The sequence below is a fragment of the Micrasema longulum genome, unplaced genomic scaffold (assembly GCF_059751315.1).
Source record: "Micrasema longulum isolate JH-2025_06_02 unplaced genomic scaffold, ASM5975131v1 h1tg002065l, whole genome shotgun sequence".
Taxonomy (NCBI): Eukaryota; Metazoa; Arthropoda; class Insecta; order Trichoptera; family Brachycentridae; genus Micrasema; species Micrasema longulum.
The window spans coordinates 9970-37681 of NW_028279232.1; the positions used below are offsets into that span (position 1 = coordinate 9970).

The window sequence follows — 27712 nt, forward strand, 5'->3', positions numbered from 1 at the left end:
AAAAAAAAATATATCTTTCAAAACTGTCAAACTAAGCAAAAAAACTATTTTAACTTTTTTTTGTATCAGCGCTATGATTTTTTAAAGTTTTGTAATTTTGAAATTACTCCGTCCGTGACGTCACAAGTTCTTGTAGTCAAGTTCTCCTGATTGGTGACTTGGCTTCCCGGAAACCGAAAGTCTATCACAACACTCTATTATTGGTTGATTCGGAAGAACTTGAACTTGACATAATTCAAAGTAGTAAGGTTTTTTGAGAAACTTTCAAAAGGTTTTTTAAATTTTCTCAAAAATAGGTATGGGGTCGTTTAGCCATCTTTGATACCAAGGGGCTCAACTATACATATAAACAATTAAATACTATGTGGAGTATTTTTCTCACAATTAGCTTAAATGCTTTTTTGACTGAATTCTGGGAATAAGTAAAAACTTCAAAGACGGCGATTAATTTTAATATCATTTCAATACTGTTACACTGTGTATTTACATTTACTTCAAGGAGGTTGGGTGGTTGGTACTAAGTAATATCTTTCTTTGGGATAATAAAATATCAGATTACAATAATTTAATTATGATTTAATCAACAATATTAATAAAACAATCTACTTTCTGTACCAAATCTGTACTGTCTTCATTCGCTTAATTTTCTTCTGGAGTTGTAAGATTCCATACATAAGGGCTTCAGCACTCGGAGGGCATCCTGGGACATAAATATCTACTGGAACAATGCGGTCACATCCCCTGAAATTATATGGAAAGTTTAATTCATGATAGCAAAAACCAACAGATTGGAATAATTTAACAAACATAGTACAGCATGAGCACTAGGCTAGCAAAAACTGTTTGCTTTATGATTTAATAATATATTTAACAGAATAAAAAAGCCATTATAAAATGTTCATTAATATTTTTTTGAGACACTTAATCATGCAGCTAACATAAAATTAAGCAGTATAATAAAATATTGAAATCATAAAAATAATTAAATAAATATGGCTCCATTTATGGAAATTTAAAACTATTATTTACTTGGCAGGTAGTCTCTGTTCAAGGGCAAAAACATAATTATTTAAATAATATAAATGAAATTAAAGGTTTAAAAAACATTTTTGGGCCATGCTGTAAAATATTTATTTAAAAAAATTATGAATATTAACATTTCGCGGCTATGCCGGTTATACCCGTCAAAATTGTCTCTTATTTTAGAAATGACAGCTATAGCCATCAATCTAAAAGACACTGATAGTGAAAAGACAGCTACAGCCTACGTGAAACTGAAATAATTTAATGGTACACGATATTGTATTACTATAAAAAAAGTCATTAACAAAAGTGTCACATTGTTATTAACCATTCAAAAACCATTTGGATGTTTTTTTTAAGGAAGAGGAACGCAGACAAAAAACAGCACACAAGATATAGGCGCAACAGCAGAGGCTTACTGCCTACAACGAATGATAATAATAATTATTTATTTATTAATTAATATACACGGCATACGGTGCCTTCTACCTTACAAAAATACATATTTAATAGAATATAAACACTTCAATATAATGCAAAAAAAATAAAAAATATTGTGTAACATAAATACTATAACACAGCAGTCTCATATAAATAACATGCTTAGATTGATATATACCCGTATGCAGAGACAAACCTTAAGGTGAGGAGAGTACATTCTATTGTCTTCACCTTCGGGTTATTCTCTGCATTTGAAATTAGAATGTACTTTCCTCACCTTAAATTTTGTCTCTGCATACGGGTAATAGATCATAAAAAAATATGTCAGTCAAATAAGATTTATTTAAAACAATCAACTACGGTCCAATCGAAAGTGAAATATTAAAAAAAATAAGAAAGTTCGGATATTTGTGGATCCTATGGGAAAAAGTGTCCGTATGTAAAAACAACGTGACGTGGTAGCAATGGGTTCTCAAGTTTTTTATTTCATTTTATAATTTCAATGCATAATCGATCGTCAATCGATTTCCTGTTTCCATAATTTCAAATAACAAAGAGATTGCTGTAAATAAATACCTGACTACAGAATATGAGTAGTGATAATATCCGCCTCCATTGGCACAGCTCCCCATAGAGATGACCCATCTCGGGTCAGGCATCTGGTCGTACACCTTCCTCAGAGCGGGAGCCATCTTGTTGGTCAGTGTTCCCGCCACAATCATCACATCAGACTGACGGGGGGAAGCTCGGAACACAACTCCATACCTAAAGTGAATATTGTCCATGGCTTAAAATTTGGGAAACATGCGAATGAACACTAGAAAATAAGAGCGATCTCTCAGGCGAATATGTGGTAAAACTATGAATGATTAAATAAAAATATAAATTACCTAATGCTATTTTACATATGGTCGTGATCGTAGAACAACAACGGATGGGGGAAATTTGATCATAAAAAGTTTATATTTCAGGTTTGAAAAATATATATTTATTTATGTCACTGGCGGCTCCTGACCAAAAACATTGGCAGTGCATTTCTTTACATTTTGTCAACTTGTACATTAAGTTTTATAATATTACAATAATATGATAAGTCTGACGTGATAAACTAGCAATAGTATGGCAGCCCGCATATCGGAACCAGAAACGCTAAGTGCGCCCAACACAATACACATGTTAAAGGTAACTAAATTCGTACTAATATCATGTCATTACGCATGTTCAAAGTGACATTACAAACGAACATCAAACTAAAAAACTGCGCATGCGTTGGCAATGCCCGGAGTATGTTTATTATTTTCTCCCTCTAACGCACAATTCATCGGTATGAAGCATTGTCTGTCTCGCTCAAATGACGATTTTAGAAGATATGGTATATTTAACTCAAATTCAGGGCAAAGGATTGTGCAAAACAGAATATGCACTGGGACGATTGTGCATGCGTAGACGAGAAAATAGTCCGCTAGAGTCGATTTTGCTAGATCTTTTGGCGCTAGTATCGAATATTATGATGTTTACGATTATAATATTGCAACGAATCCCTGTTTCTTTGTACCTACCTATAACATATTTTTACTATCAATAGAATTATTAATTTATTTACAAAAATGTTTACTTGGCAGTGCACTGCACTTATGCACATACTAAGGAACCGCCCCTGATATATATAACTAACCCAAGTATCAAAGGATATATTTTTGTACTTATCGACAAAAAATATAATAATATAGAAATTTGTTTAGTCTTTCATCAGTCTGATGATGTTGGTCACAATAAAACCCAGTCACTGGTAAAAATTATAATCTATATTGTGTTCAATTTTTTTAAATGTGACAGCAAGTGAAATCATTACTTAAACCAAGCAATGGATAGGCCCTGTAAATGCCTAAACTTTCATATGGCCTTTTATAAATCTCCGTCTCTGTTGAGATATATATATGTCTCGATAAAATATCTCAAGGATTCAAAACAGTCTACAACAATACTCGAAAACTTATATGAAAGCACCAATAACTACCTTGTCAGGAATCAAACCCTGAACTGCATATTATTAACTAATAGAGCGTATTGAATAAACACCACAGGTAAAAGGCATTGTTAATGTAGAACAATAGACTAGGTAAATACTACGTAATAGTATATTACTTTCTTTGTGACACTTTTGATACGAAATTATTTTTATATTTTACCTATCCATGTCATATCTGGGAGCAGCAATATGCATCATCTCTACTGCGCAGCATGCTAAACCGAAAGTCATTGGCCAGAGAGAGCCTTTTCGTCCCCAATTGAGAAGATCATCCAATCTGGCAACGGCATATTCTCCCATGTTGTTGGTCTTTTGAAATGGTGAGTATTTGCGATTTTCATTAGGTTCGGGAGCCGGCAAATGAATATTGCGCTTTTGTATAGCTAGTGGCGCAATTACGCCTTTTAATGGTCCACATAGCGCTGTCTCAATGCTGTTGCTTAACACAACTGCAGCAGTACGCAGCATCTTTAAAGAAATAAGATTTTGACAATTATTGATATGTTACGTTAGAGGTTAAAAGTAGTCATAATGATCACGACTTATAATAAAGCAAAGAGATTGAAAAAAATACAAACATTAAAAACTACTTTTTTTACCTTGGCTGTGTTTAGTTTAAATAATATATGTTCCAAACCACCCTCACAATATTTATGTAACCGATGGAAATGGAAAGCAGCAAGAAACCATAGAAATAATTCTGTCACATTGAACAAGTGTCATATCTACGGATTTAGTGCTGTATTTGGTCGATTTCTTATTTCCAAAAATCGAAACTACAAAATGTAAAAAAAAAATTCATGTGATCTGTCGTCTATTAGGTGCTTTTTACATTAATAATGTTGAATACACTATGCAAAAACAATAAGTGTTTTCTTTTATCTTACCCAAAGCACCATATTTTATGAAAATATGCTAGTAAAACATATTTGGAATATGTAAAATATTTCTCAATTACATTTATTATTTATTACAAAGGGAAACAGTTTCTAATAAACATTCATTATTATATTTGGATTTATAAAGCGCCATTTTTGTGAAAATCATCTCAAGGGTGCTGTACAATAAATAAATATCCCAGCACGTCTTGCAGCTACAGAGCACATGGACGATAAGTAATCAAGCCCCCATTTACGTTATGTTTTAATTTAACAATTAAGTTTAGTATTTGAATGATATTAAAATGAAATGTAAAAAATAGTTTTAAAAATACGAATAATGAAGTCTTGCAGCTACTGAGTGCATGAACTGTTGAAATTCTAGACCTCATTTACAAAATTTAAGTGTTTTATGGTTGATAACATTTACATTTTGAAGCAAGATTACCAATCGTATTGCAGCTACAAAGCGCATAGACGAGTGGAGTTCTAGAAACTTAAAATTATATAAATAAATTTACAAAAAATAAACATTGAGCATTAATAAACATATCGAATAATTTGTCAAGTGATGCAAAAAGTAAATAATATTATCATTTTTAAATAAAGCACGGCTTCAACATTATGTGTAACGTAATAAAGAAAAATACCCGAAAGGTAGCTTTTATAGATTGTAGGTATCTTTAGTTACCGTCGGACATGTGGCTAACAGTCTGCTCGCTGATTCCTGAAATATCATATGTGCAGTTGCCAAGGGATGGTGCGTATTGTTCCAATAACTTGGTGTCCATTTTGGTCTGAATTGTTGCGTTTTAAAATAGGTACGCAACATTCCCACACAATTTTTAAAAAACGTGAATATTGTACAAATGCGTGTGTGAGAGTGGTATAAGGATCGATTTATCATTTTGAATGTATAACTTCTTATATAAGGTAGATATTTAATATATTTATGTATTTGACAAAAAAACCATAAGTTCACTTTCAATAGCACTGTTTCAATTTATTATGAGGGGTAGTGTTCCAGATAGTTAAATTTGGGTACTTTCAAGTAACAAATTAATACATTTCAAAAGGTTTTAATGGATTCATATAATACTTTTCATGATTTTATTGTAACAGGCACACTGTTGATTGTAAGTTTCCGTTGTTCACTACTTGTCACACATTTAAGTAAGAATACAATGTAAAATAATTCAATAAAATTTAAAATCTTATTCTTCCACATATTGATCATCTATAAATACTAACTCAATGTTTTTTGACAGTTTGTCAACTGTTAAACTGTTAAAAATAAATTATAACTTTTTTAAATATAAGTTATGGTTGAATTGAGAAATTATATTTCACGCCCAGCCGGTAGTTGATCGCGATTAATATATGAATAAACATATCATTTCCATGAGAGAAGGAGTTAATTTTTTACAATCGCTTTAGTTTAATCCCTAATTTATGGTCATTTTCATAACAAATAATCTAAAACTGATGTGAATAAAAATAATTGTCATTTTTGGTACTTCGCCATTTTCTGCATGTGGAATGCTGGTAGGTACGTAAATAATCCATGGGCTAGGCGCTTTCGTCACTCTGTGGCGGTTTCTCTCTGTCTCTGTCTCTCTGATTTTGTCATTTTGCGTTTGTCTTAATCTATGGATTCGTGCGAAGCGGAAAGTGGAGTATTTTATTTTGGTTATAAATAAAAGGTAATCAAACTACTGTTCCAAGATGTAAGTATTTAAATCTGAATTTGTGCATTTATTCATATGGTTTTACCCCAGTTTATATATGTATGCTCACACTTATACATAAATATTTGTTTCAAGGGCTCGCAATCGTTCTCCATCCGGCGGAGGATCGCAAGAAAAAGAAAAAAAGAAATTAAAAGAAAAGGAAAAAAAAAAGAAGGATTCTGGTTCTAGTAGCAGTGACAGCAGCGGCAGGTAATCTTCATTGTAATTTTACTTCATTTGTATTTTGTAACATACTCACATGTGTTACCGGCTTATGTTTTATTTCAGTTCATCCGATAGCAGTTCGTCTCGTTCCTCTTCCCGCTCCAGTTCCAGCAGTTCCTCGTCCAGTCGTTCGTCTTCATCTTCTAGTTCTTCCTCCAGTAGCAGCGGCGGAGATAGACAAAGGCCCAAGCGCAAGTAAGTTTTCCCGATAATCTGCTTCTTCTACCAAATGCATGCGCTCAGTTTTTATCTCAAGCCAGTGGTTCAATACTTTATTGCACTACTATTTATTATACACTAATTAACTTAATGTTCTATATGTAATTTAGGACTGTTGAGGTTAAGAGTCCTCCGAGAGAACGCAAGGATGAGCGGCCTTCAGACAAGAAGAAAGCTCCTCCATCTGCTTCTAATGATAAAAGCAAAGCCAAAGGACATTCCAGGTTAGTTGTTTTACTATTTTATCACAATTCTGCTCATAATAAAAAGTAAATAATAATTGTATTAATATTTACATCGTCCTGTTAATTCAATTAAGTTTTGTGTCTATATGCCTAAGAGGCTTAAAAAAAATGAGATAAAATAAAAGTTACAGGAAATATTTAAATAATGGAAAAAGTAACAAAATACACAGACTCTTTTATATTGCATTTATCCGGAGCCATCTAGACTATTCCGCGTTCTTTTTAGAACTGTGAAAAATGAATCTCTAAAGACTCAGCCGGATCCAATTTCAAAGACTAGTCATCGGGTCCTCTCCAATAACTCATTACAAGTAAAGGCCTCTGACGCCTCACTCGCAATGAGAAGACAATATTTGGCGGATTGGTTTTTGTTAAAATGCTCCATCCAAAAATATTTTGCTCTCCAAAAAAGTATAGTTTCTTTCTAACTGTGACAGACTCATCTTTGAAGTCCCAAAAGCCTCCCCCTTTAGTAATCACAGATTTCAAATCTAAAATCTTTTGAATCTAATATTAACCCTGTAGACCTTCTTCCTGTTCATTGTTTTCCATTTAAAGTCTCGACTTATGTCCCAAGCATTGGACTCGCATTTGGAGTTGAAAGCCACCTATAGTCCGCTCTGGCGTATATTCAACCAAATCTGGTCGTCAAAATGGACACGTTGGAAAATTATCTACCCGCTCGGGTGCGGCCATATATTGTGGGTTTTCAACTTATAAAAATTGTACAATAATGCATCTGTATTTATAGCAGAATGTATCACAATTCGAGAAGCTGTAAAGTATTCCTTAAGCTCAGTATAGCAAGTTTCTTATCCCGAGAATAAATTATGCCCTGAAACTCGATTTCATCTTTCAAAAAAATATCGGTATGTCTTGGATCCCTAGTCATTGTGTTATTCCTAGTAACAAATGAGTGCATACCTTAGCAAAAGAGGCAGTCCATTCCTGGGATCCTGCCTATAGTAATTTCCTAGATTAGTAAGTCGAGTCTTTGTATCATGTAGTATTTTGTGTTTGGGTATGGAGTAAGTGGTGTTGAGATTTGATCATTTGTATTTCTAAAAATAGACGGGAGCGGGCAATAGGAAATATGATTTATTTGTTATTATTTAATAACCACAAAGTTAGTGCTTCAGATATACAAAACATGTCTAAAAACATAAAAATAAAGAGTGACGTTTGTCCCATCAGGTCGGTGTCTCCGCGTGCCCGACCCAAGAAGCGCTCGCGTTCGCCGCCGCCGCGCCCCACCCGAATCCACATCGGCCACCTCACGCGCAATGTATGCAAGGAGCACATCATGGAGATCTTCTCCACCTACGGAGTGGTCAAGGCCGTGGAGATGCCCACCGACCGCATGCACCCGCAGCTGGGGAAGGGGTTCGCCTATGTGGAGTTTACCAACCCCGACCAAGCTGAGAATGCCATGAAGCACATGGATGGAGGTACCCATACTTTCTTTGAATCAAGATAAAGGGGAATATGTTCTGTTATTACTTTCTTTTATTTGTTTTAATTTTACATGATACTTTTTTTTTTTTAAAAGGAATAACCCGCTAAGCCTCTATTTTGAGGCTTGTCAGCAGGTGGGATAGAGGGGATATGGAAGAAGGCAATGAAAAATACACCACAACACCCAGACCAATTGAGAAAAAATCTTTCTTGGATTTTTTTCTTGCAACTGGCGGGAATCGAACCCGCAACGCCAGTTTCACAGATAGCCGTCTAACCAACTGCGCCACGGCGCCTGTTTCTTTTTCTTTATATATATTTTTCCGTGTCCATGCGGATGAAGAATACAGTTCTGTGTATGAAATAGAACCGGAACTTTGGATGAACATTTTTGACTCGATGGCTACTCTAGATAAAAATCTGTCTCGTTGTGTAGTGGTTGGCGCGTTCGCCTTCCATGCCTGAGGCCCCAGGTTTCGATTTTTGATTTGTTATATCAGTATATTGTAACATTGTTAAGCATTTCGAACTCGTATTATGAAAGAATAGAAATGTGCACAAAAATGTATGTTTCAAAGGAAATGAATAAATATGTAAGTTTATTTTAGGACTTTTCGTATCTTTAAATGCCCCCTGGGTTAATCAATGACATGCATATTGTACAAATGGACATTTTACCCCGTGACATAAGAACTGAGGATAACCTAACTTGTTATAATAAGTAAAATAAGTTTTTTATCGTTGACTGGTCTGGCGATGTCAGCCATGACAAAATCTGGTCACTGATAAACTATTTAAAATTGTAAGTAGTCAAAAACAAAAAACATGTTTTACTCATTATAATTTAAATGCAGTTCTCCTTTCCTTTCAGTGCTGCAGATCATTGTTTAGAAATTATAATATTTAGTATCATGTCATTTTAGTTAGCCACTAAGTCTAGATCATTTTTGAGGGGACACAATTTTTTTTAAACAGATCTTTTGGAATAACGCAATTTGACATTCGTTCTCCAAAGTAATAGTTAATTCAGGAAACAACCGAGGAACCCATAGTTTTTAATCTCGTGTTGTGTTTGCGGGAAACTCTTTATGTTCCGGATCAACAGTCAATGTGATCTATAGTCGATTTGTAGTCACAAAGTTGTTTTACCGGCAGGATATCACAGAATTTAAAATATACACCTTCGCTCATATGTTTCTCTACTGACATGTCACCAAGATGTCAGTAGAGAAACTCAATCGACCTGTTTTGTCCTTTCCAGGGCAGATTGACGGGCAGGAGATTACAGCGGCCCCCGTACTGATCCCCTCACGGCCCCGCCGTCCCTCTCCCCGCCCCATGCCCCGCCCACCTATGCGCAGACGCTCACCACCGAGGTATGCACCCTTCAACTAGCTAATATATTTTTAATATTTATTGTAAAATTTTAGGCATATCCCAATGTTTTAAATACTTAAAAAACATGAAGCATGCTCAACAATATTTTTGGTTTGTCCATTTTTTTTGAAGTACTGGATTTTGCCATCTTAACTAGTTACCAATATTATTATTTACAATGGAGAATGGATGGAGAATATGGATGTCTAGGCATTTACAGGGCTTATAACCTGTCGCTGGCTGGTTTAAGTGGTCTATTTTTACACAGTACCATTCGCCATTGATTATATGCTTGAACATCCATATTTCTTTAACTCTTCCACTTGATTTAAAGAAAAAACTTTTTTTTTAAATGTAAATGGCCCTGTAAACGCCTAGACTTCCATATTCTCTTCTCAATAATGTTCTCCATCCTGTAGTAATAAGTTTAAAAATATGCTACTTATGCCGTATCATTAACGTACAATAAACACCCACATAGACACATCAAATTAATAGCCGGGTTGTGGTCCTGTGGCTAGTGTCTCATACTCACGGACCAAAGGTCTGTGGTTCGAATACCACTCTACCCCAACTTGATTCCATTTTCTAATAGTGAGTTATTTACAACTCGTTGAAAATGGTCCTCAAAATGAAATATTTGGGTAAATCATAAAAACGCAAATATTTATTTAAAAAAACAAAAAAAAAGGTTGATGAAGAAACAATACTGCCTTAACGCCAAGAATCAAATTGTGCAGGAGAGACAAAAAACATTATATTATGACTTCCAGTAAAATATTGGGTATTCCATGAATGAGAATATATGTTTTTTTTTTTTACTTATATTTTATTAAAAACGTATGTTAAATTGGTTTTTACTATAAAAAAGTATAATTAACAAAATATATGTTACTTGGGCAGTATCAAATTTTTTATACGGCTTAAAAATGGGAAATAGGCGACATTTGTATAATTTATAACTACTTGATAAACTTCACAATACTTAGAAATCCTTTTTTATTTTCTTAAAAACTTCTGAAAATATAGACAAAAACAAATTAAAAAAACCCTTTTCTTCGAACCGTAAAATCATTTTGCCATCGTTGGCAACCCTGTGATAAAATTATTTTCAATTGCATTTTAGGTTTCCTTCACACTCAGCCCTTTTTATAAAGATTCCCTCATCTCACGTAGAAGGAAACTCCATACATTTTGGTCTTCAAATTATTCCATTCAGCCTAGTTATATATTTTTCATCTGTTGAAAAAGCAAGACCTATGGAAGAGGGTTTTGTCGAGCTTTTTTGGTAATCTAATGATATTACAGGGCAATATTGTTTCTCTATTTTTTATTCCTTCGATGGCGCTGTACACAAAGTCACACTCCATTCGAGTGTGGCCCTTTTCAAGGTACTTCTGCTTCTGGACATTGATGGTTTCATACAGACTACAGACAATACAAGTCACACATGTCTTTTAGGTCTCTACAGCAAATATCAATATTTTATTTAAATTATTTACTGACAATTCTTGATAGAATTCCATTGTAATGATGTAATAACTTATATATTTACATATAAATTACTAATTAAAAATACTTCACTTATTTGTTCAACCAATTAGCGCTTTCAATAATGAACAACCACAAAGTACTAATTAAATTATATGAAAATAAGTGGTTAAAAAGAAAGTTGTTTTATAAAAATATTTTGTATTTGGGATTTAATGATCTTTAAACATTTCCATCTAATGAGGTTTTGAGGTGAGTTTTTCCAGGGCGAAGATGTTTTATGTGGAATTTCAGTGGTTTAAAAAAAAAAGAGTAGTATTATCATCACTATAAGTTGTAATGTAATTAATAAGAAACTTTAAAATTGTATCACTTGCAACGTCACGAGTTCAAGTCGGTGAGATTTTCTGACATATAAAAGTAGAACCCCAAATATTGTACAATTCTCAAATTATTTGTACCCGCTCAACATCAAACATCGAAACCCATTGCTACCCCGGAAACCGAAAATCCGTTGCTGGTTGCTGGTTGCTAAAACAACCTAATAATGCTATAATTGACTGGTTATTGTAAACACGTGTTCACATGAACCCGTGACGTTTTTAAGTAGTTCATTTTTATTAATTTTTTCAATACATTTTTGAAAAACTTTGCCGCACAATGAAATACTCTATAATAATAGAAAACCTTTTTTATATATAATTTCCCATGGCACTTAACTTCGCCATGATGTACATGGTTCTGAGTGGTTTGTCATTGTTGTACAGGTATGGCGCTCGCGAGCGGCGCCGCAGCCCTGGGGGGCCCCCGCGGCGCCGCGGCTCGCCCCCGGTGCGGCGCCCGCGCGGCCCCCGCTCCCGCTCACCGCCCCCGCGCCCCGCGCGCGCTGCGCCGCCCCCCGCCCGCTCCCATCGTCGCTCCCGCTCCTCCTCCTCCTCCTCCAGGTAGACGCCGACGAGGAATGATGAATACTCCGCTTGCCATCTAACTGCGTGGCAAATCGCCAAATTTCCCAAACGGAATATGTTTTCATTATCCTCTGATCTGTATGAAGCTTCAAATAATAGCAGCCCTAATAGTGTAATAGCTGAGACTTCTTGGGTTCAATTCCCGATAAAATCACAATAAAATGTTAATTCGATAAAACCTCAGTGTTCTATGATGTAATTCATCACTATAAATGGTCCTCTTGACCTGTTGTCATGTAAAAATATTACAATTTTTTTTCCATTGTTTTTTTCAAAAGATACAAAAACCCCTTGCAAACACTTTCATACGAGTGTGAGTTTGCTTTTCACTAATACAATATCAAAAACTTGCAAACGTGCATTTGATCGTGCGGATACCTTTTCCAAAACGTTTCCGAACGCCTCAGTTTTTTTTTTCTATTTTTTTTATTTCTAGTGGAATCAGAATAAAAAGCCTTTGTTGAAGAAATAATTGCCGATTGCAAAGGGATAAATTTATAAAAAAAGAAATTCTCTTGTGCCCGGAGAGAAAGGGTTGAACTATGAATTGAAAAATAAAAATGCAACAAAGATTATCATATATTATTATATACCTAAGTAAAAGAGCGATGTAGGGAATTCCAATAAGAAATAGTATCATCTTATATTACTATTACGCATTGTTGAATTTATTTTCAAAGATTAGTTTTCGTTTAACTTTTGTAACGTCTTTTTTTAAAACTGTAAAAAAAATGGCACAAAAAGAAGTTTCGGTGTATAATACAAATGATTGATTTAGTAATGATGGTTTTACGCATTTGTATTTAAAGATTACATAATTATTTTAGTTTAATGTTATTAGAATATTTTACCCCTAAATAATTGCAGTTTTATGAGTTTTATGAGCAAAGAGTCTAAAGAAAAATTGAACCATCGGATAATTTGGCGACTTGCACATGCATAACATTGGCCCCTATAGGAACATTATAAAATAAACTAAATCTACAATTCCGAGGAAGTTCTATTCATAAAAATTCCAATTTTAACAATATATTTTATGCTGATGCTTAAGTTCTTTGTGTTTGTTTTCATTTCTACAAGTGTATAAGAAGAACACATGTAAAGTTATTTACAACGGTAACATTATTTATTTTATAATCAAACTACATATCTTCTTTTGTGTATTGCATTTACACCAATTGCAGAAAATAACATTACCTAACTTCCTCAATCAGGTAGTGGATTTTTTGTTTCTTCTTTACCAAATAATCAGTAAAAACTTATTTTATACAAATTTATGTATGTGGCTACAGCAAAATATGCCAAGAAAATTATCCAGTTGCTTTGAAAACAAACAGTGTACGAACTTATGCATCAATAATTGGACATTTTTATCATTCAAGATTGGCTACAGTATTCATCAATCTCAGAATAACTAATATTTTTGTTTTTTTCCAATCTTTAAACTAACCAAACTACCCAAGTATTTTTTTATAGCAATAATGCTGATCGTTAAAAAAAAATTAACATGGAGAGTGAAATTAAGCTATGTTTGGAATTCGACCTCATGCTGATACATCACGGTCTGCTGAATGTTTTCATTTAGTTGCATGTAAAATCAATAGAACAATTCGGAAGTTGAAATCCAACCAAGCTTCTACCTAAAATATCTTCAAAGTTTTCTTTCTACGTGGGATTAAGGTTTGTATTCTACAGAAACAAGGGATTGCATCTTGGCGGCCTCCGTGGTGTGGTGGTCAAGACGCTTGATTCACGCACGGAAGGTTCCGGGTTCGATTCCCGGTGAGAACACAAAAATTAAAATGTGATTTTTCTCAAGCCTGGGTGCTGTGTGATGTAATTCACCACTGTAATTAGGCCTCCTGGCCTGTTGTGGTGCAAAAAAAAAATGTAAAAAAAAGAAAAAAAAACTTGATATCATGAGGGATTGCATCTTGGTATCATACTATGCACCATATTTATACTAGTTAAAAGACATGTCGATAAGCCATATTTCCAGTGTATACTGTAATAAATAACTATCCATCATTCCAACCGTTGAATCTCTACTATGGATGTGCTTAAGACTCTCCGCGGTTGTGGTAATTTTATTTTATTCATAATGTTTCTTGAAAGAGACGTGGGTGATGACGATGGTAAGTAATATATATTTCTACAAACTTTGTATTTATAATTTTTTTACAAATATTCTATCTGCTGTCACAATGTAAATAAATACCGAGTCATTAAATATTTTTATGAAACATTTTGTATTGTATTAATATTCTCTATCAATCAGAAGTTTTTCTTGTTTTCCCAGACCCAAGAAATTGCCTAAAATCATCCCCAAAAATATTATAATTTAAACCTTGGACATCTATCCCTCGATGTTTTAATTAAGTTTTTATTTCCAAATAAACCTGTAAAACCACCAATTATGTTTTATTATTTCCTACCATTGTCTTGAAAAATGTACATTTGTGGATTTACAAAACATCTGAATGACACGTGAATTATTTAAATAATTTAGTTATCATCGCAATACTACATAATGGACTTAAACACTACAACGACCTACCTTACTACTTGAAAACTTTTAATGGAGACAAATTTAAAATCAATCTGAAAAAGCACATGTTGACTGAACTAACTAGACTAGACGAGACATAAAATGACTAGACAATATTAAATTTCTAATGTAACCCTAACGGGTTTTTTAAAATTGTAAATAAATAAAAAAAAAATAAAAAAAAACACAGTGAGAAATTCAATCTCATGATTTATTAAAATGAAAAAAATTAAAAGTACAGTCCATTCAAATCATTAATAAATTTGGCTTATATGTGCGTTGACAGAAAATTTTCAAATAAAATGTGTATGTTTATTTGGTTCGCCAACAGGCACTAACACATAAAACTAAACATTCGTACATACCACTTATAAAAAATACAAAAAAGAAAACAATAATAATTTCTTTGTTCCTTTGAAACATTTATTTGTAGTTTATTCACATATTGTGTATTCTTCTATAAGACTATTATCTTCGTTGACAGTCCCATCACTAATAATATTACAAAAACCTTTGAAATCTGTTGCTAGTACTTTTCCACAAATTAACTGATCTCTTTCTAATAAGGGTATTTCTTGCATGGACCTAAACAATACAATTATATGTGATCATACTTTCATAATTGATGTTTTAGTTTGCTATAATCGTGTTCAGATTGAATTTGGAATTATGGAAATTAGTAAAAAAACAATAAAGTTGGGTCTAAACCAAGTTTGGATAATTAAATAAGTCTTTACAACTCTAGCCTTCAAAATAGTATCTTTAACACAAATAAATAAATTAGACTAGTTGGAACACACTTGTTTGAAATGTGGTAATCTCTAAGAGAGAACTTATATTATTTACTCAAATATTTCAATTTTCAGACCATTTCCTAAGGTTGATAAATGGGAATCGAGTTTTGATTCTCATTTATCAACTAAAAATCAGTTAACGGACATTAGATCCGTAAGTCTACAACAACCATAACCCGGTACATAAGGTGCTAAGTTAAATTGTTTTTTTTTTTAAATAAATTTCTCACCACTATAATTTTAAATAAATTGACAATCTAGCAATATTTTGGTGGAATGATATGCTTACGGGTAAATAATTTTTCCTTTCTGGGGTCCTTTGATGGGATGCCACGAGGATACGGGAGCCTTGTTGGCTGTCATTAGACCGGACACTGCCACTGTTAGTCCGTATATCTTCCCAAACTTTTCCTGATAAAAATAATAAACACATATAGTGACGTACTGGTGGATTTTTTAAAGCTGGCGCGTTCGCAATACTTACACAATCGCTTTGTGTAGTATCTGTGAATAAGCTCATGGTATGATATTGTACGGCATACGCATTGTAAAAATATTATCTGTCTCTCTCGCACTCAGACGCGCTTATGAGTGTGACATGGACAACTATTGCTTTGTTAGTTGCTAATGATATGGTAATAAAATATACACAGGATGCTTCTGCGTTCGTCTGAATTTTGCTACGATTCTTAATAGTAAAGTATAATAATATATATTAAGCTATGGATTAAAAACACTGGTTTGCAAATATATTTTTTCATTTAATCAAATCGTGTATAGGTCGATTAATCTAGTCCTGACGCTTTCGTAAAACTTACACAAAAACATATTTAATGAACAGAATATTTATTTAAAAAATATTATTTAGTATTGAATGTTTTATAAAATCTCTTTTGAATTAGAACAAAAAAAAACAATCACGTAAAAAAAGTAAAATATTTATTTATTTTTAAACAAGCATGTTTTTTATTTAATATATAGTTCATTATAATTATAATCAATATAGTGTAATTAAAGTCGGCCTCGTGGTGTTAATGGTCAGTGTGTTTGCTTACCATGCAAGAGGTCTCGGGTTCGATTCCCGACATGGTTGATGATTTATTTGAAAGAGTGTTTTCACACTAGAATATTTCAGTCCCTGGACTGGTACCTGAAGCATGAGACTAATCATCTCACCTTCATGCAACAAAAATGATTAATGTACGCTGTAATTGGTTACCAATGCAGTGCCCTATGCACCATTAGGTGTGGAAAGGGAATGAAAATGATGATGAATTAAAATGCACGGTACGAATTAATTTGGAGAAAAAAAGTATACACACTTATTGATAAACAATAAAGGTAGCACAGTTGGTTAAAATTGAATACAACCTTTTTTAAATAAAAATCCTGTAGATTTTAAATGTTTCTGTGAGTTTTTCGAAAGCGCCAGCTTTAGTTAAACAACCAGTCAGTATTCATGAATATTTTAATCTAAAGTAACCTAAGTCTCCTAACCATGAAAAAAGCTTTCTCATGAAAATATTAATTTCCTTGGTGTAATTATGAAACAATGCCAAATTACCACTACTTGGTGTAATAGTGAGATTTATTTATAATTTTTTTGAAATCTATAAAGTTAGTCTAAAATATTAATTATTTGTGAAATCAACATTTAATTAAAAATGAAGATAATCCATAATTATCTAGAAGTATGAAGTCTATGGCTTGAACTAAGAGATTGTTCAGATTTAATTTCGTCGATTAAATTTATTAAAACATGAATGTACATATTATGTAAATCTAACCCACAGCTACTGCTACCATTGCGCCATTTCCGTAGGGATAGGCAGAGAGGATAGACCGTCACACACGCCTACCCTGACATACAATTCCACCTTTTTCCACATTCATACATCTCGTCTGTATGTGGAAGAAGCTATAGTCGGGGTCTTTTAAGGCGCACGGAAGGAATGCGGTAGTGTATTGTGATGCTGTTCGGTTGAGTTTAGATAAAAATTAGATGGTCGATATTCACGAATACATTAAGTTCTTGGATATTGAGTGCCAATTTTTATCGAAACTCAACCAGGTAGCATTAAAACACATCACATTCCTTCTGTGTGCCTTGAATGTAGGAATGTATGTCAGGATAGACATGTGTGGCTGTCCACAGCCACGGCAATTTTATTTAATAAAAAACAAAGCGATTTATTGATAATTGATTATAAAGTAAAAAGTTTTATTTTATAATAGAAAAGAAAAAACTCATGGTGGAATTACAAAGTATATTAGTAATAAAAGAAGATTTAATATTTATTAAATAAAATATCTCACCCTCCACTCACTCATGAAACAGTCGGCATCGCTGAGGGAATTTGTTGCCCTTTCTACATAATGAATGTTGGAAAAGTGTGGTAAATAATTTTCATGGATGTAACTGACAAAAGAAGCCGGCTGCATTTGAAAACAATCCACAATACTCTGTGGACTGTGTGTGAACCTCTGGTGATCTTTGGCAGTTAACTTCTCTGTTACTAAAATCAATTTAAAATTAATTATTATTATTATACCCTGTTATTATTACTAGAGATTAATTAAAAAGTCACATTTTTGTAATATAAATACCTCAAAGTATTTAACTTTTCAGTAAAACTATATATTTTTATGTTTTATGTGTAGGTTTTAAGTTTTTTTTATGAATATCGCTTCACTCTCGCACTTCTGCTGGGACATTTGTGTTGGTATCTCCATAGTATTGAATAGGAAGGTTTATGAAGTGTTTGTGTAAAATGTGGTGTTTAACAATATTACAATGTTAACAACAGTCTGTATAGGAAAAACATTTTTTTTCCTACTGCCACCAGAGTTTTGATTGGTAAGCAATAACACCACTGATTTTAAAAAAAAGGATAAACATATAATATCGTTGTTTTGAAATATAAATTTATATGAGTAAACTCACACTTAGGATTTAGCACACGCCCTACACCATGCATTATAGTAACGGTCTCGTCTTTTCCCATTGACGCTAATTTGGATTTATTTTCTTTATTTTTCTTTGTTTTCTTTCCTTTTGTTTCCTTGGCATTGTTTGCTTTTGGTGTGACAAAAATATTATTTCCTAAAAGGAATCATAAATAAATTATTTTTTTGTTGATAATTTCTTATGGCAATTAATGTATAAAATAAAATAATATGAAATAATTTTTAGAAAAACTTACCAATTTATTATAGAGAAAAAAAACAAGTAATTCTGAAATCTACAAATTTGGAATAAATAACCAGTGACCAGAAGCATGACTCTATAGGACGGGCGAACCGTGTATAGAAGCTTACCATTATATTTGACTATCCATAATAATGTTTAACGGAAACTTTATTTACAGAAAAACAAACGAACATTGCCACCATTTGTATTTTTCTCCAAATATAAATAAAAATATTAATAAAGCGCGCCCAGCGTTAACAATGAGCCAAGGAACTAGCCGATTACTCCAGCTTATTTCTTCATACAAATAGGTGTACTATATTTTGAACATATTAAACCCAGTGGCGGGATTTTTCTCCTAGAGTAAACTGCAGATTACACAAATTCTTTGAAGATTGTTGATTTGGAAAACAGTATTTCAAACATGATTTCTTAAGGACTATTTTTCTTGAGAGATGATACTTATAACATAGACTAGCAACACATGTGTGGCGCTCGACGCGGACATTTTTTGCATTATTCATTTCTAATTTCTAGAACAAATCGGCCGGTTGACATTCCAATGGTAATGATACATTGTACTGACTGAATTCATTGTGCTATTTTTTTATAAACTTTGATACAAGTTTTGTGTTAAATTTAATGGATAATATAGCTACACAACATAATATATCACGAAGTTACGCCGTTTGAGTTAATTTCATAGGTGAGAGTTGTATCACACAGAACCACTGAAAAAATAGCAATTTATAGGATAATATTATATAACATACATTATATTATGTACCTACTATGTAGGTACAAATAAATGTCATTTTTTTATAGCTTACCTGTAAATAAAATCACCGTTTGCCACTGCTCTATAGCAGTCAAAAGCAATGCAAAAAACTAAAAAGGAAGCGTTAAAATAACTGGCATACACATACAAGTAGTATAATAAAATTAAAGGGGGGTACAGTACATTTTTTTCTGTGGTCAATTTATATATAAAATAATAAAATTTAAAAAACTCTCATCTATGCATGTATTTTGATTTGTTTTTTCTCCAGTATATCATAATAATGTGATGTCTGAAAACTTTATAAATATTTATAATGTTTTATTGGAAAAAAAAAATTCAATAAAGATGTAATAAAAACATCGCTCTCCTTTGACAGATGACCATTTGACAGCATGTTTACGAGTATCTAGTAGCTATGAATAAAATTACTACAAGCTTGCTGATAACACGCAATGTCATGTTTCCACTGATACTAAATAAATAGTTAATATTTACGAATTGTAAAGCCAACAATAAGTATATTGCTTACGTTAATAAAATAAAATAACATCTTGTCTTATTTAGATACTATTTGTATGTCTGTGCGAAGTCGTCATTAATTGTTGTTATTATATTTGTATGTCTGTGCGAAGTCGTCATTAATTGTTGTTATTGTTAAATAACTTGATATTGATTTGGTTTTGGTATTATCTATGTTTGTTTTCAATTTAAACTTATTTTTGGCCCTAAATTACTACATTCAGTGTTAGTAGACCACCGTCAAAAATTTCAAAAGCAGGTCGCCCGTAGTGGTTAGAACATTGGCCACCCATACTCTATAGGATATGTGCTACCATGGGAACAAATATCTTTTTGAAGAGCCACTTATTGTCGTCTGTATTTAGGGAATGATCTTTTATTTATGAAATTAATAACAATGAATATTAAAATTAAACCACCAATAAACCTGAATTTTTGAGTGGTTAAAATATTATATTTATTTGAAAGGAGAAAATAATACATAATAATTATTATTGATTAAACAAAAGTTACATACTTTTTTTTATATTACCTTGCTAATAAAATGAGTTTTTTAGATTTTACACAAACTTGTTTTTCTTTTGGTACTTCAATTAGAAAAATAATTTATTGTATCATAATATAATTTACATGAATTTTAAAACACCGCTAATTTTATTTATAATTTTTGTCAAAACAGGTTTTCAGAGTCATGGCAATATTTTTTTGTAGATTTTTACCGTGCAGTGATAATAAAAAAAAATTGTTTGAAATATTGCAAATTGGTATATATTTTTTTAAAGTACAAAACAGTAATGCATGAGAGGATACATACCTTTTAGGGAAGCAAAATGAAGGTTATTAACTGCTGAACGGATATCTCCCATAGAGGAATTAACAATACTCTCAATACAATCCTGATCTGGCACTTTTAGAGAAGAATGGGATTTTTGTAACAGAGTAGTTATCCTTTTCAGAGCTTGTTTCATTCCAGTTGGGGCCACAGAATTAAAACTGTAAGGATTAGCTAACTATACATGATATACAATAATTAGGAGATATCGATCAACCAGTGAACAAGACCGAAAAGAACATATTTAAATTTAGTAAACATGTCAAATTTTTCTCTCTATCATCATCCATTGCAAAAGATGCTTTAAAAAAATGTAATACCGAAAAACTTCTACAGAATTAAATAGTAATATTGCTTGTGTCATTTGAAAAATATTCCAAACATCCGATTAATAAACCAGACATATCGTCAATGTCAGCAATCACTAAACATTGGTTGAAAGAATATTAAAACATGCCCAAATTGATGATATTATTTTTTAGGTGACCATTAACATGGTTCTATTTTCATTTTCTCAAAACTTGCAGTAGAGATGTCCTCTCAATGAATTGGATGATCGATATGTAAAAAAAGTAGGAAGGGTGGAGTCGGGAAATATTAGAGACGCCAGAATGTCAGAGAACTTGGCTGACGGAGTTTTAAATGGGTACTATATATATGGGTACTATTTATAATAAAGTCATTTTCATAATCTCAATAGTCTTATAGATCCTGGTATCGATTGCCCTGATGTAGATACTATAAAACAAGATAATAAAAGAGATGCACAAGATGAATAAAGGAGATCAACAAAAGAGATGTCGGCAAGGTAAAAATTTGAAATAAGAACCACAATCCGGAGGCACCAGCCTTCTCACCCCTTTGTGGGCATCTCACGATAGTCGACCCATATAAACCACAGTTAATTTTTTAATATTTTTTTTGTAATACCTTCTTCTTCGCAGTCTCAATCTTGGGGATTAATTTGCAGCAAAGTCCTGCATCTCATCCTCCACTGCACTCTATTATCTGCAGCTCTTTTCAGCTCAACATATGAGGTGCAAGTCAAGTCCTCGCACACTTGTTCTAAATACTCCCGTCGAGAACGTCCTCTGTGATTTGTTCCCTCAGACATTCCCTCTATTATATCATGCAGGAGACCCTCGTGGCGCATAATGTGGGTGATCTATCGGGCTCGCCTCTCTGAGATGGTTTTGATTAGGTGCCTCTCTTCGTCGATTCTACCGAGAACCTCGTCATTAGCGATGTGCTCTCCAGGAAATTTTTAATATTCTTCTGTGATTTCACATCTCAAAGACCTCTAGTATTTTTTTTATCTCTTTCGGTAAGGCACCATATCTCACAGCCGTACATCAATATGCTCCTTACATATATGTCTTGGCAAATTGCTTGCGGATGCTTGATTCTGCTTCCAAGGTACACTCTTTCGCATTTTTCAGTGTTGCTCCTAACATTACTACATTTATTTGCTACTCATTATGGGTTACAGTCATCACTTTAGTTTTGCTCTTGTTTATTTTCATGTTATATTTATTATTCAATACATTCTCCATGGCTGTCAGAGCTTCTGTGAGTTTTTTTTTCATTTTAATACCTAGGATGTCTAAAGCAGTTGGGTGTGGTGCTTAATCTTTTCCCCCATAAAATAAAGAAGCTTCTATTGTTTTTTAGTATGACCATAATGGTCGAAATTTGTCATGCAAAATACAGTGTGGCAAAACTACTATTTTCATTTGACAGGGATTCGGTGAATGGATTCATATAAAACACTTTTATCATCGAGGGTCCGCAGAATATAAAGATAAACGCTTACCTAATGCGATCTATACCATATTTCTCTTGTATATTAGCAGGAAATAAATTCCAGGACATATTTAGTCCGCCATCTCTTGTGTCGGTGCATATAAATATTAATGGAGACTTTCCTCTTTCTTTATAGATTCTGAAATCCAATTGTGGTATGTATTATAATATATAACAAAAAAATGTGTGTCTAGTAGGTGAAAATACGTTAACAGGTCACAAGCTCTGTAGACGCCTAAACTATTGGAATGTTTTTTGCTGTTGATAAAATAACCATGTACTCACTGCAATATATCAAAGAATTCCGAAGGGTCCCTGATAAAAGAATTTGGGAAATCTTCGACTAATATTATTCTCTTGCGATTGGTGTTCTTGAGAAGACTCTTGTAGGAAGAAGTTTTTAGTAAAAACTCCAAAAATTTATCGGACTGCTTTTCCTGGAAGCTAAAACTGTTACCTCCTGAAAATAATTCAAAATATTTAGTATTGGCACAATGACAGTGGTGTTTGCAAAAATATTTTTTATTTAGTAAATATGCCGGTAAAATATAAAAATATTTTTTAATGCGAATGTCGTATTAACAATTGTTTCGAGGAAGACAGTGGTAAGTTTATTTTAGCTAGTGGGAAAGCAAATTGAATGTTTAAATTTTGGTACTGAACATTGAATTTGCCAAAGGAGATCACCCAGATTGGGCTAATGCCGACCAAGAAATATAAACGCATTATTTAAATAGAACTCGGCATTAAAACATTTTTTATTACTATACCAAAGTTCTAAGTCAATTCTCTGAGATTATATTTGAGTTTGAATATTTAACCTCAAAGTATCACTCAGCATAGATGTAAAGCAGTTTTGTTTTTCTCAAAAGTGTTATATAAAGTGGTGTAATAGTAGTTAATTGCGTTTTAGTCTCAGGTACATTATAAAAAGGCAAAGGCTTTTCATTCTGACTTGAATATTATTATGAGAAATATAATAATAATTAGGTTTTATTCCACAAATAGAATAGATGTTTTGAGTTTGAATATTATCTCACAGATTTGACTTAGAACTTTAGTCTTGTAATAAAAAGGGTATATTTTATTATACTCTATTATAATATTAAATTTAATTTAGATGGCTGGCTCTTCCAAAATTAGCACTAAAATGTATGGAGGCTGGGTGATCTCCTTTGAACATTTTAATTGATAAATGTGTTTGAGTGAAATAAATCTACTCGCTCTTCTAGGAAAATGTAAAAAAAATAAATATAATAATAAAATTTTACAAATATTTTAATAGCGATACTGGGTCACAGTGATAAATTTTTAATGTTTAACTAGATATTTGTTTTATTTTTTCACTTCGCGCTAGTAGAAAATATTGATAAATTATTATATTTGTACCTGTGGTGTTTTTAAATTAAAATTTTTATTTAGAACAACAAAATAAAATAATTTGTGTATTTTATTCACAACAAAAATGAAAGAAAATAGTTTTATTACATAACAGAATATTATAAAATTAATATAATTAAGTACAAACATTGGTGAATAAAACAACAAAAAGAAAAGTGTATTTTTACTTAAAAAAATATTACTAAATAAATATTTAAATCGATCACTATCAGTACAATTTAAAAAAGTGTCACATTGCGCTAAGTTTCTGTTGAGATTTTTTGTAGGTTCTAGAATTTACCTAGAATTTTTAGTACGTCTTTAGACAGAATGCTCGCTCTCTTTACTGGAAGCTTTACCTAGAATTTTTAGTACGTCTTTAGGCAGAATGCTCGCTCTCTTTACTGGAAGCTTTATAATTGTTGAAATTATTGGATCCGACGAAATCAAAAGATGGTGAAGTAAATCCTCGTTGGTGTTGATTCTGGATATTTTTCTGGTGTGATGCTCTCTATATTTTCGATACTCCTTATGTCGTGCTTCCTGCGCATCTTCTGATAATTGACCAATTGACCATTCTAGACAACATTTTTTATAGTACCCAAAACATAATAAACTTTTTTTTTTTATGTAATAAAGTAAATTATACTTTCATCGATGTTTTCCACATTCAACACTTTACGTAAGGTTTACATTAGAACAGAAAAACGAAATCTCACATCCGCACTGTCTTCAAGGATACGGATTGAATTTGACACTGGACAGAATTCGTAAGCACTTTCTGACGTTGTCTAATCTATGCGAAAGCGTTTTTTTTTTTTAAGTATATCTTTAAGGTGTGATATGTTTTAATTCCATTTGCGTACATTTGTTTTTTTTGGGAATCATGAAATTTATTCAAATTTCCAGTTAACATTCGCACGAATTGATCACTGTGTGGCTGGTCAAAGAGCTCACTTTACACAATGTAAATATTCACTATTTTAGCTATATTTCTCAAATTCTTTTGTTTGTTGACTAAAGCTAATATCGATGTTCGAGTTTAAGTAGAATGGCGAACAGTGTGTCAGCCAATGATCGTAAGCCTTGTAAATTCCTAGAATTACATAATTCCCTTCTCATAATGATTCTCGATCTCTGTAAAGGGTTGAACCCATTGCTTGCGTACAAATAATCTAAAACACTCAAACATTTAAGTTTGTAAGTGAAAATTCTTGATGGAAGTTCATTGTAATTTATTATATAAATAAAACACGAGTGATACTTCAATCCACAAATTTGGAATATCCAGTGACCGGTTGAAGGATGGGACACTAAAAATAAAATAAAATACTTAAACTCATTAAAATAGCATTATATCAACTCATTAGTTAACCCGAAGAAATTTTTTAGATAATGATCCTTAAGATAAAAATAACTTTATTTAATTTACTTACATATAACTTTGAATTATCTATCCTTACCTCTGTTTTGTATAAATACATTTAACTCTTTAATAAAGATACCAGTCTCGAAGATGTCGCGAAAGCGATGAAACCGGTCACTGGATATTCCAAATTTGTGGATTTAAGTATCACTCGTGTTTTATTTAAATAATAAAATATAAAGCACTCAAAATATAATAATAACAATTTAGCAAGGAGCAGTCATGTAAACTTTTTTGCACTCTAGTTGAAATACATACACATGCAGAAGGAACCTTACCATAATCACGGACGTATTCTACGTCTATAGGCGTGACCCACTCACTCATATCAAGTCCTAATTGTCCGGCTAACAATTCTACAGTAGTTGTCTTTCCGCAGCCTGATGGTCCCGTTAACAGCAACATATTTCCCAAAGGCTGACTCGATGCTTTCTTAAGCCAATCGGACACTTCCTGAACTTTTTTGTTTTGCACTGCCAAATCGGAGACTTCTACCGGTCGATATTGGTCTAACATGTTCTCATATTGAAATTCACTTAAATTATTTGAAATAATGCTACAATCAGTCTAGAATAAATAATAGTTTTCATTATTTAAAATAAAACAAACAAATCTGTTTGTTAGAAAATTTATTACCTTTTGCATCTCCAATAAATATTTGATTATAGTAAAAAATATGTATGTACTTACAAGTGATGGTTTTAATACATTTGATTTTTCAGAAGTAAGGGAAGCTTCGCTGTCGATTTTGGATTTTTTACTTTCAGTACCTATTTCAAAATCGAAAGATGGTGTGAACCATTTTTGCTCCTGAAATAAATAAAGCATAATTATTTTTTTTCAAATGTGATAACGGGATACACTAATGATAGGTATTTGAATTGTGCATGAAACTGACTTTTCGTGTTTTTTTAGGATTCATTTTTATATTATTGAGGATTTTAAATTTTAATTTATAATCTTTATTCTAAACACATAAATCAATTGATCAACATTTGTTTGGTATTATGATTCAAGATTCAATCATCCTCGATAACAAACTACACTCAACTCGAGCCAACAATGATTTCCCAGAGATTTTACGTTTTTCTGTCAGCTCGTCAGCTGTCATTTTCAAATATATCTGTAGCAGAGATTATACCCATCTGTAGTCTGTGATTTTCAATTGCCATAGAGTGAGTACCTAGACTCTAGAGCAAAGACAAAATAGTGAAAATGAATATTTAAATATTACGGAACAAATATTGGGCATAAAAATATTTTGCTAAATTTGCTCAAAACATGCCACTTTTTTCCTTGGAAATATAATAGGAGACAAGGAGACCTCGTGTGTCATATTTGCCTTACGCACAGGCGCAGGGCTTCTGAGTTAAATTCCTGGTGAGATCACAAATCAATGTGATTTTTCAGTTCTATGCTGATTCAACACTAATTTGGGTTGTGGTGCAAAATACATAATAAAAACCTAACAATATCGTGAATATGTCCAAATTTTAAAAAGTAAACTGGGTTTATTCCCTAGGAAGTTTGTCAAGATTGATTTACCCCTACATATATATTTTTGAGAAGGCAATATGGAAGTCTAGGCATTTACAGGGCTTACGGCCTGCTTCAGCTGGTTTAAGTTATCACACAGTCACATTCCACCTATATCGTAACATCCATTTTTCTTTAATTCTTCCATCTATCAAAAAAATACCCCTTTGTCTACCCCTGACGGCACACAATAAATTCCTGTATAATGAATGAATGAAATACATTTTTAGCAGGTTGTAAGAAAAAGCCATTTAGATTTTCATTGATGATTTAATTATTGCATTAATTGTTAATATTTTGTACAGGTTATACATTTATAACACTAAAATAATATATACATATAACATAACTGGAATACACAAACAAATATAATGTGTCTATGTACAAACGTCAACAATTGAATGCCATCAACACACAACACATGGGTAAGGAATTAGGCACTGATTTCTTACAATTTTACTACCATAAAATATGAATGTGTATATGAATATATGTCTTTAAACATTATTATTAAACTTTCACATTTTCTGCTAGACAGTACATCAGTTAAACATCGGATTATATTTTGTAGTTTAGTTCTATGTCATTTTGATTGTAAAATTATATGGAACATTTTGTGTGATTGTGTTTTAAAATATATCACATTATATTTATTACTTTTGCTATTAGATATAATGATAAGTAAACAAAACTATCCTATAGAACCATTGCCTATGAAAAGGGAATAAACTTATAAGAGCATGTTTGCAAAAGAGAGCATTGATAATAAATAGCGAGTGCGGGAACATTGTGAACTTCATAATGTATTAAAAACCAATTCAG

General features: G+C 32.4%; 3 protein-coding genes across 5 annotated transcripts; 1 reads left to right on the top strand and 2 right to left on the bottom strand.

Annotated features, from left to right (window-relative positions):
* Positions 1-436: 436 nt before the first annotated feature.
* On the bottom strand, positions 437-4346 carry LOC148273129 (NADH-ubiquinone oxidoreductase 20 kDa subunit-like). The gene is made up of 4 exons (XM_088239094.1): positions 4093-4346; positions 3654-3961; positions 2041-2229; positions 437-741 (listed from the first exon to the last, which is right to left on the bottom strand). The coding sequence occupies exons 2-4, from the start codon at positions 3959-3961 to the stop codon at positions 603-605; spliced, it is 636 nt and encodes a 211-aa protein (XP_088095220.1). The 5' UTR covers positions 4093-4346; the 3' UTR covers positions 437-602.
* Positions 4347-5524: 1178 nt separating this feature from the next.
* On the top strand, positions 5525-13991 carry LOC148273130 (uncharacterized). Its single transcript, XM_088239088.1, has 7 exons — positions 5525-6098; positions 6195-6311; positions 6390-6521; positions 6656-6769; positions 7985-8238; positions 9507-9621; positions 11881-13991. Coding segments are annotated over exons 1-7 (915 nt in total). The 5' UTR covers positions 5525-6096; the 3' UTR covers positions 12062-13991.
* Positions 13992-15030: 1039 nt separating this feature from the next.
* On the bottom strand, positions 15031-26508 carry Rad17 (Rad17 checkpoint clamp loader component). Of its 3 annotated transcripts, none has more exons than XM_088239090.1 (10): positions 26253-26508; positions 26045-26164; positions 25633-25921; positions 22834-23008; positions 22559-22687; positions 20728-20906; positions 18368-18526; positions 17751-17939; positions 15713-15834; positions 15031-15214 (listed from the first exon to the last, which is right to left on the bottom strand). In XM_088239090.1, the coding sequence occupies exons 1-10, from the start codon at positions 26274-26276 to the stop codon at positions 15131-15133; spliced, it is 1470 nt and encodes a 489-aa protein (XP_088095216.1). In that variant the 5' UTR covers positions 26277-26508; the 3' UTR covers positions 15031-15130. The 3 variants fall into 3 exon arrangements, with proteins under 3 accessions (XP_088095216.1, XP_088095215.1, XP_088095217.1); XM_088239089.1 differs by having other exon boundaries at positions 17740-17939; XM_088239091.1 differs by lacking the exon at positions 25633-25921 and having other exon boundaries at positions 17740-17939; positions 26253-26501.
* Positions 26509-27712: the final 1204 nt, after the last annotated feature.

What these genes read in the sequence shown, in the direction of transcription:
- LOC148273129 (XM_088239094.1), bottom strand. Translation starts at nt 3,961, where the DNA reads ATGCTGCGTACTGCTGCAGTTGTGTTAAGCAACAGCATTGAGACAGCG. An exon ending in CCCAGATATGACATGGATAG is followed by an intron (nt 2,230 to 3,653) that starts GTAAAATATAAA and finishes TATTCACTTTAG; the next exon opens with GTATGGAGTTGTGTTCCGAG. An exon ending in TACTCATATTCTGTAGTCAG is followed by an intron (nt 742 to 2,040) that starts GTATTTATTTAC and finishes ATATAATTTCAG; the next exon opens with GGGATGTGACCGCATTGTTC.
- LOC148273130 (XM_088239088.1), top strand. An exon ending in AGCAGTGACAGCAGCGGCAG is followed by an intron (nt 6,312 to 6,389) that starts GTAATCTTCATT and finishes GTTTTATTTCAG; the next exon opens with TTCATCCGATAGCAGTTCGT. An exon ending in CGCAGACGCTCACCACCGAG is followed by an intron (nt 9,622 to 11,880) that starts GTATGCACCCTT and finishes ATTGTTGTACAG; the next exon opens with GTATGGCGCTCGCGAGCGGC.
- Rad17 (XM_088239089.1), bottom strand. Translation starts at nt 26,276, where the DNA reads ATGAATCCTAAAAAAACACGAAAA. An exon ending in AGAATACGTCCGTGATTATG is followed by an intron (nt 23,009 to 25,632) that starts GTAAGGTTCCTT and finishes AATTATTTTCAG; the next exon opens with GAGGTAACAGTTTTAGCTTC. An exon ending in AAAGGAAAAATTATTTACCC is followed by an intron (nt 15,215 to 15,712) that starts GTAAGCATATCA and finishes TGTATTGTTTAG; the next exon opens with GTCCATGCAAGAAATACCCT.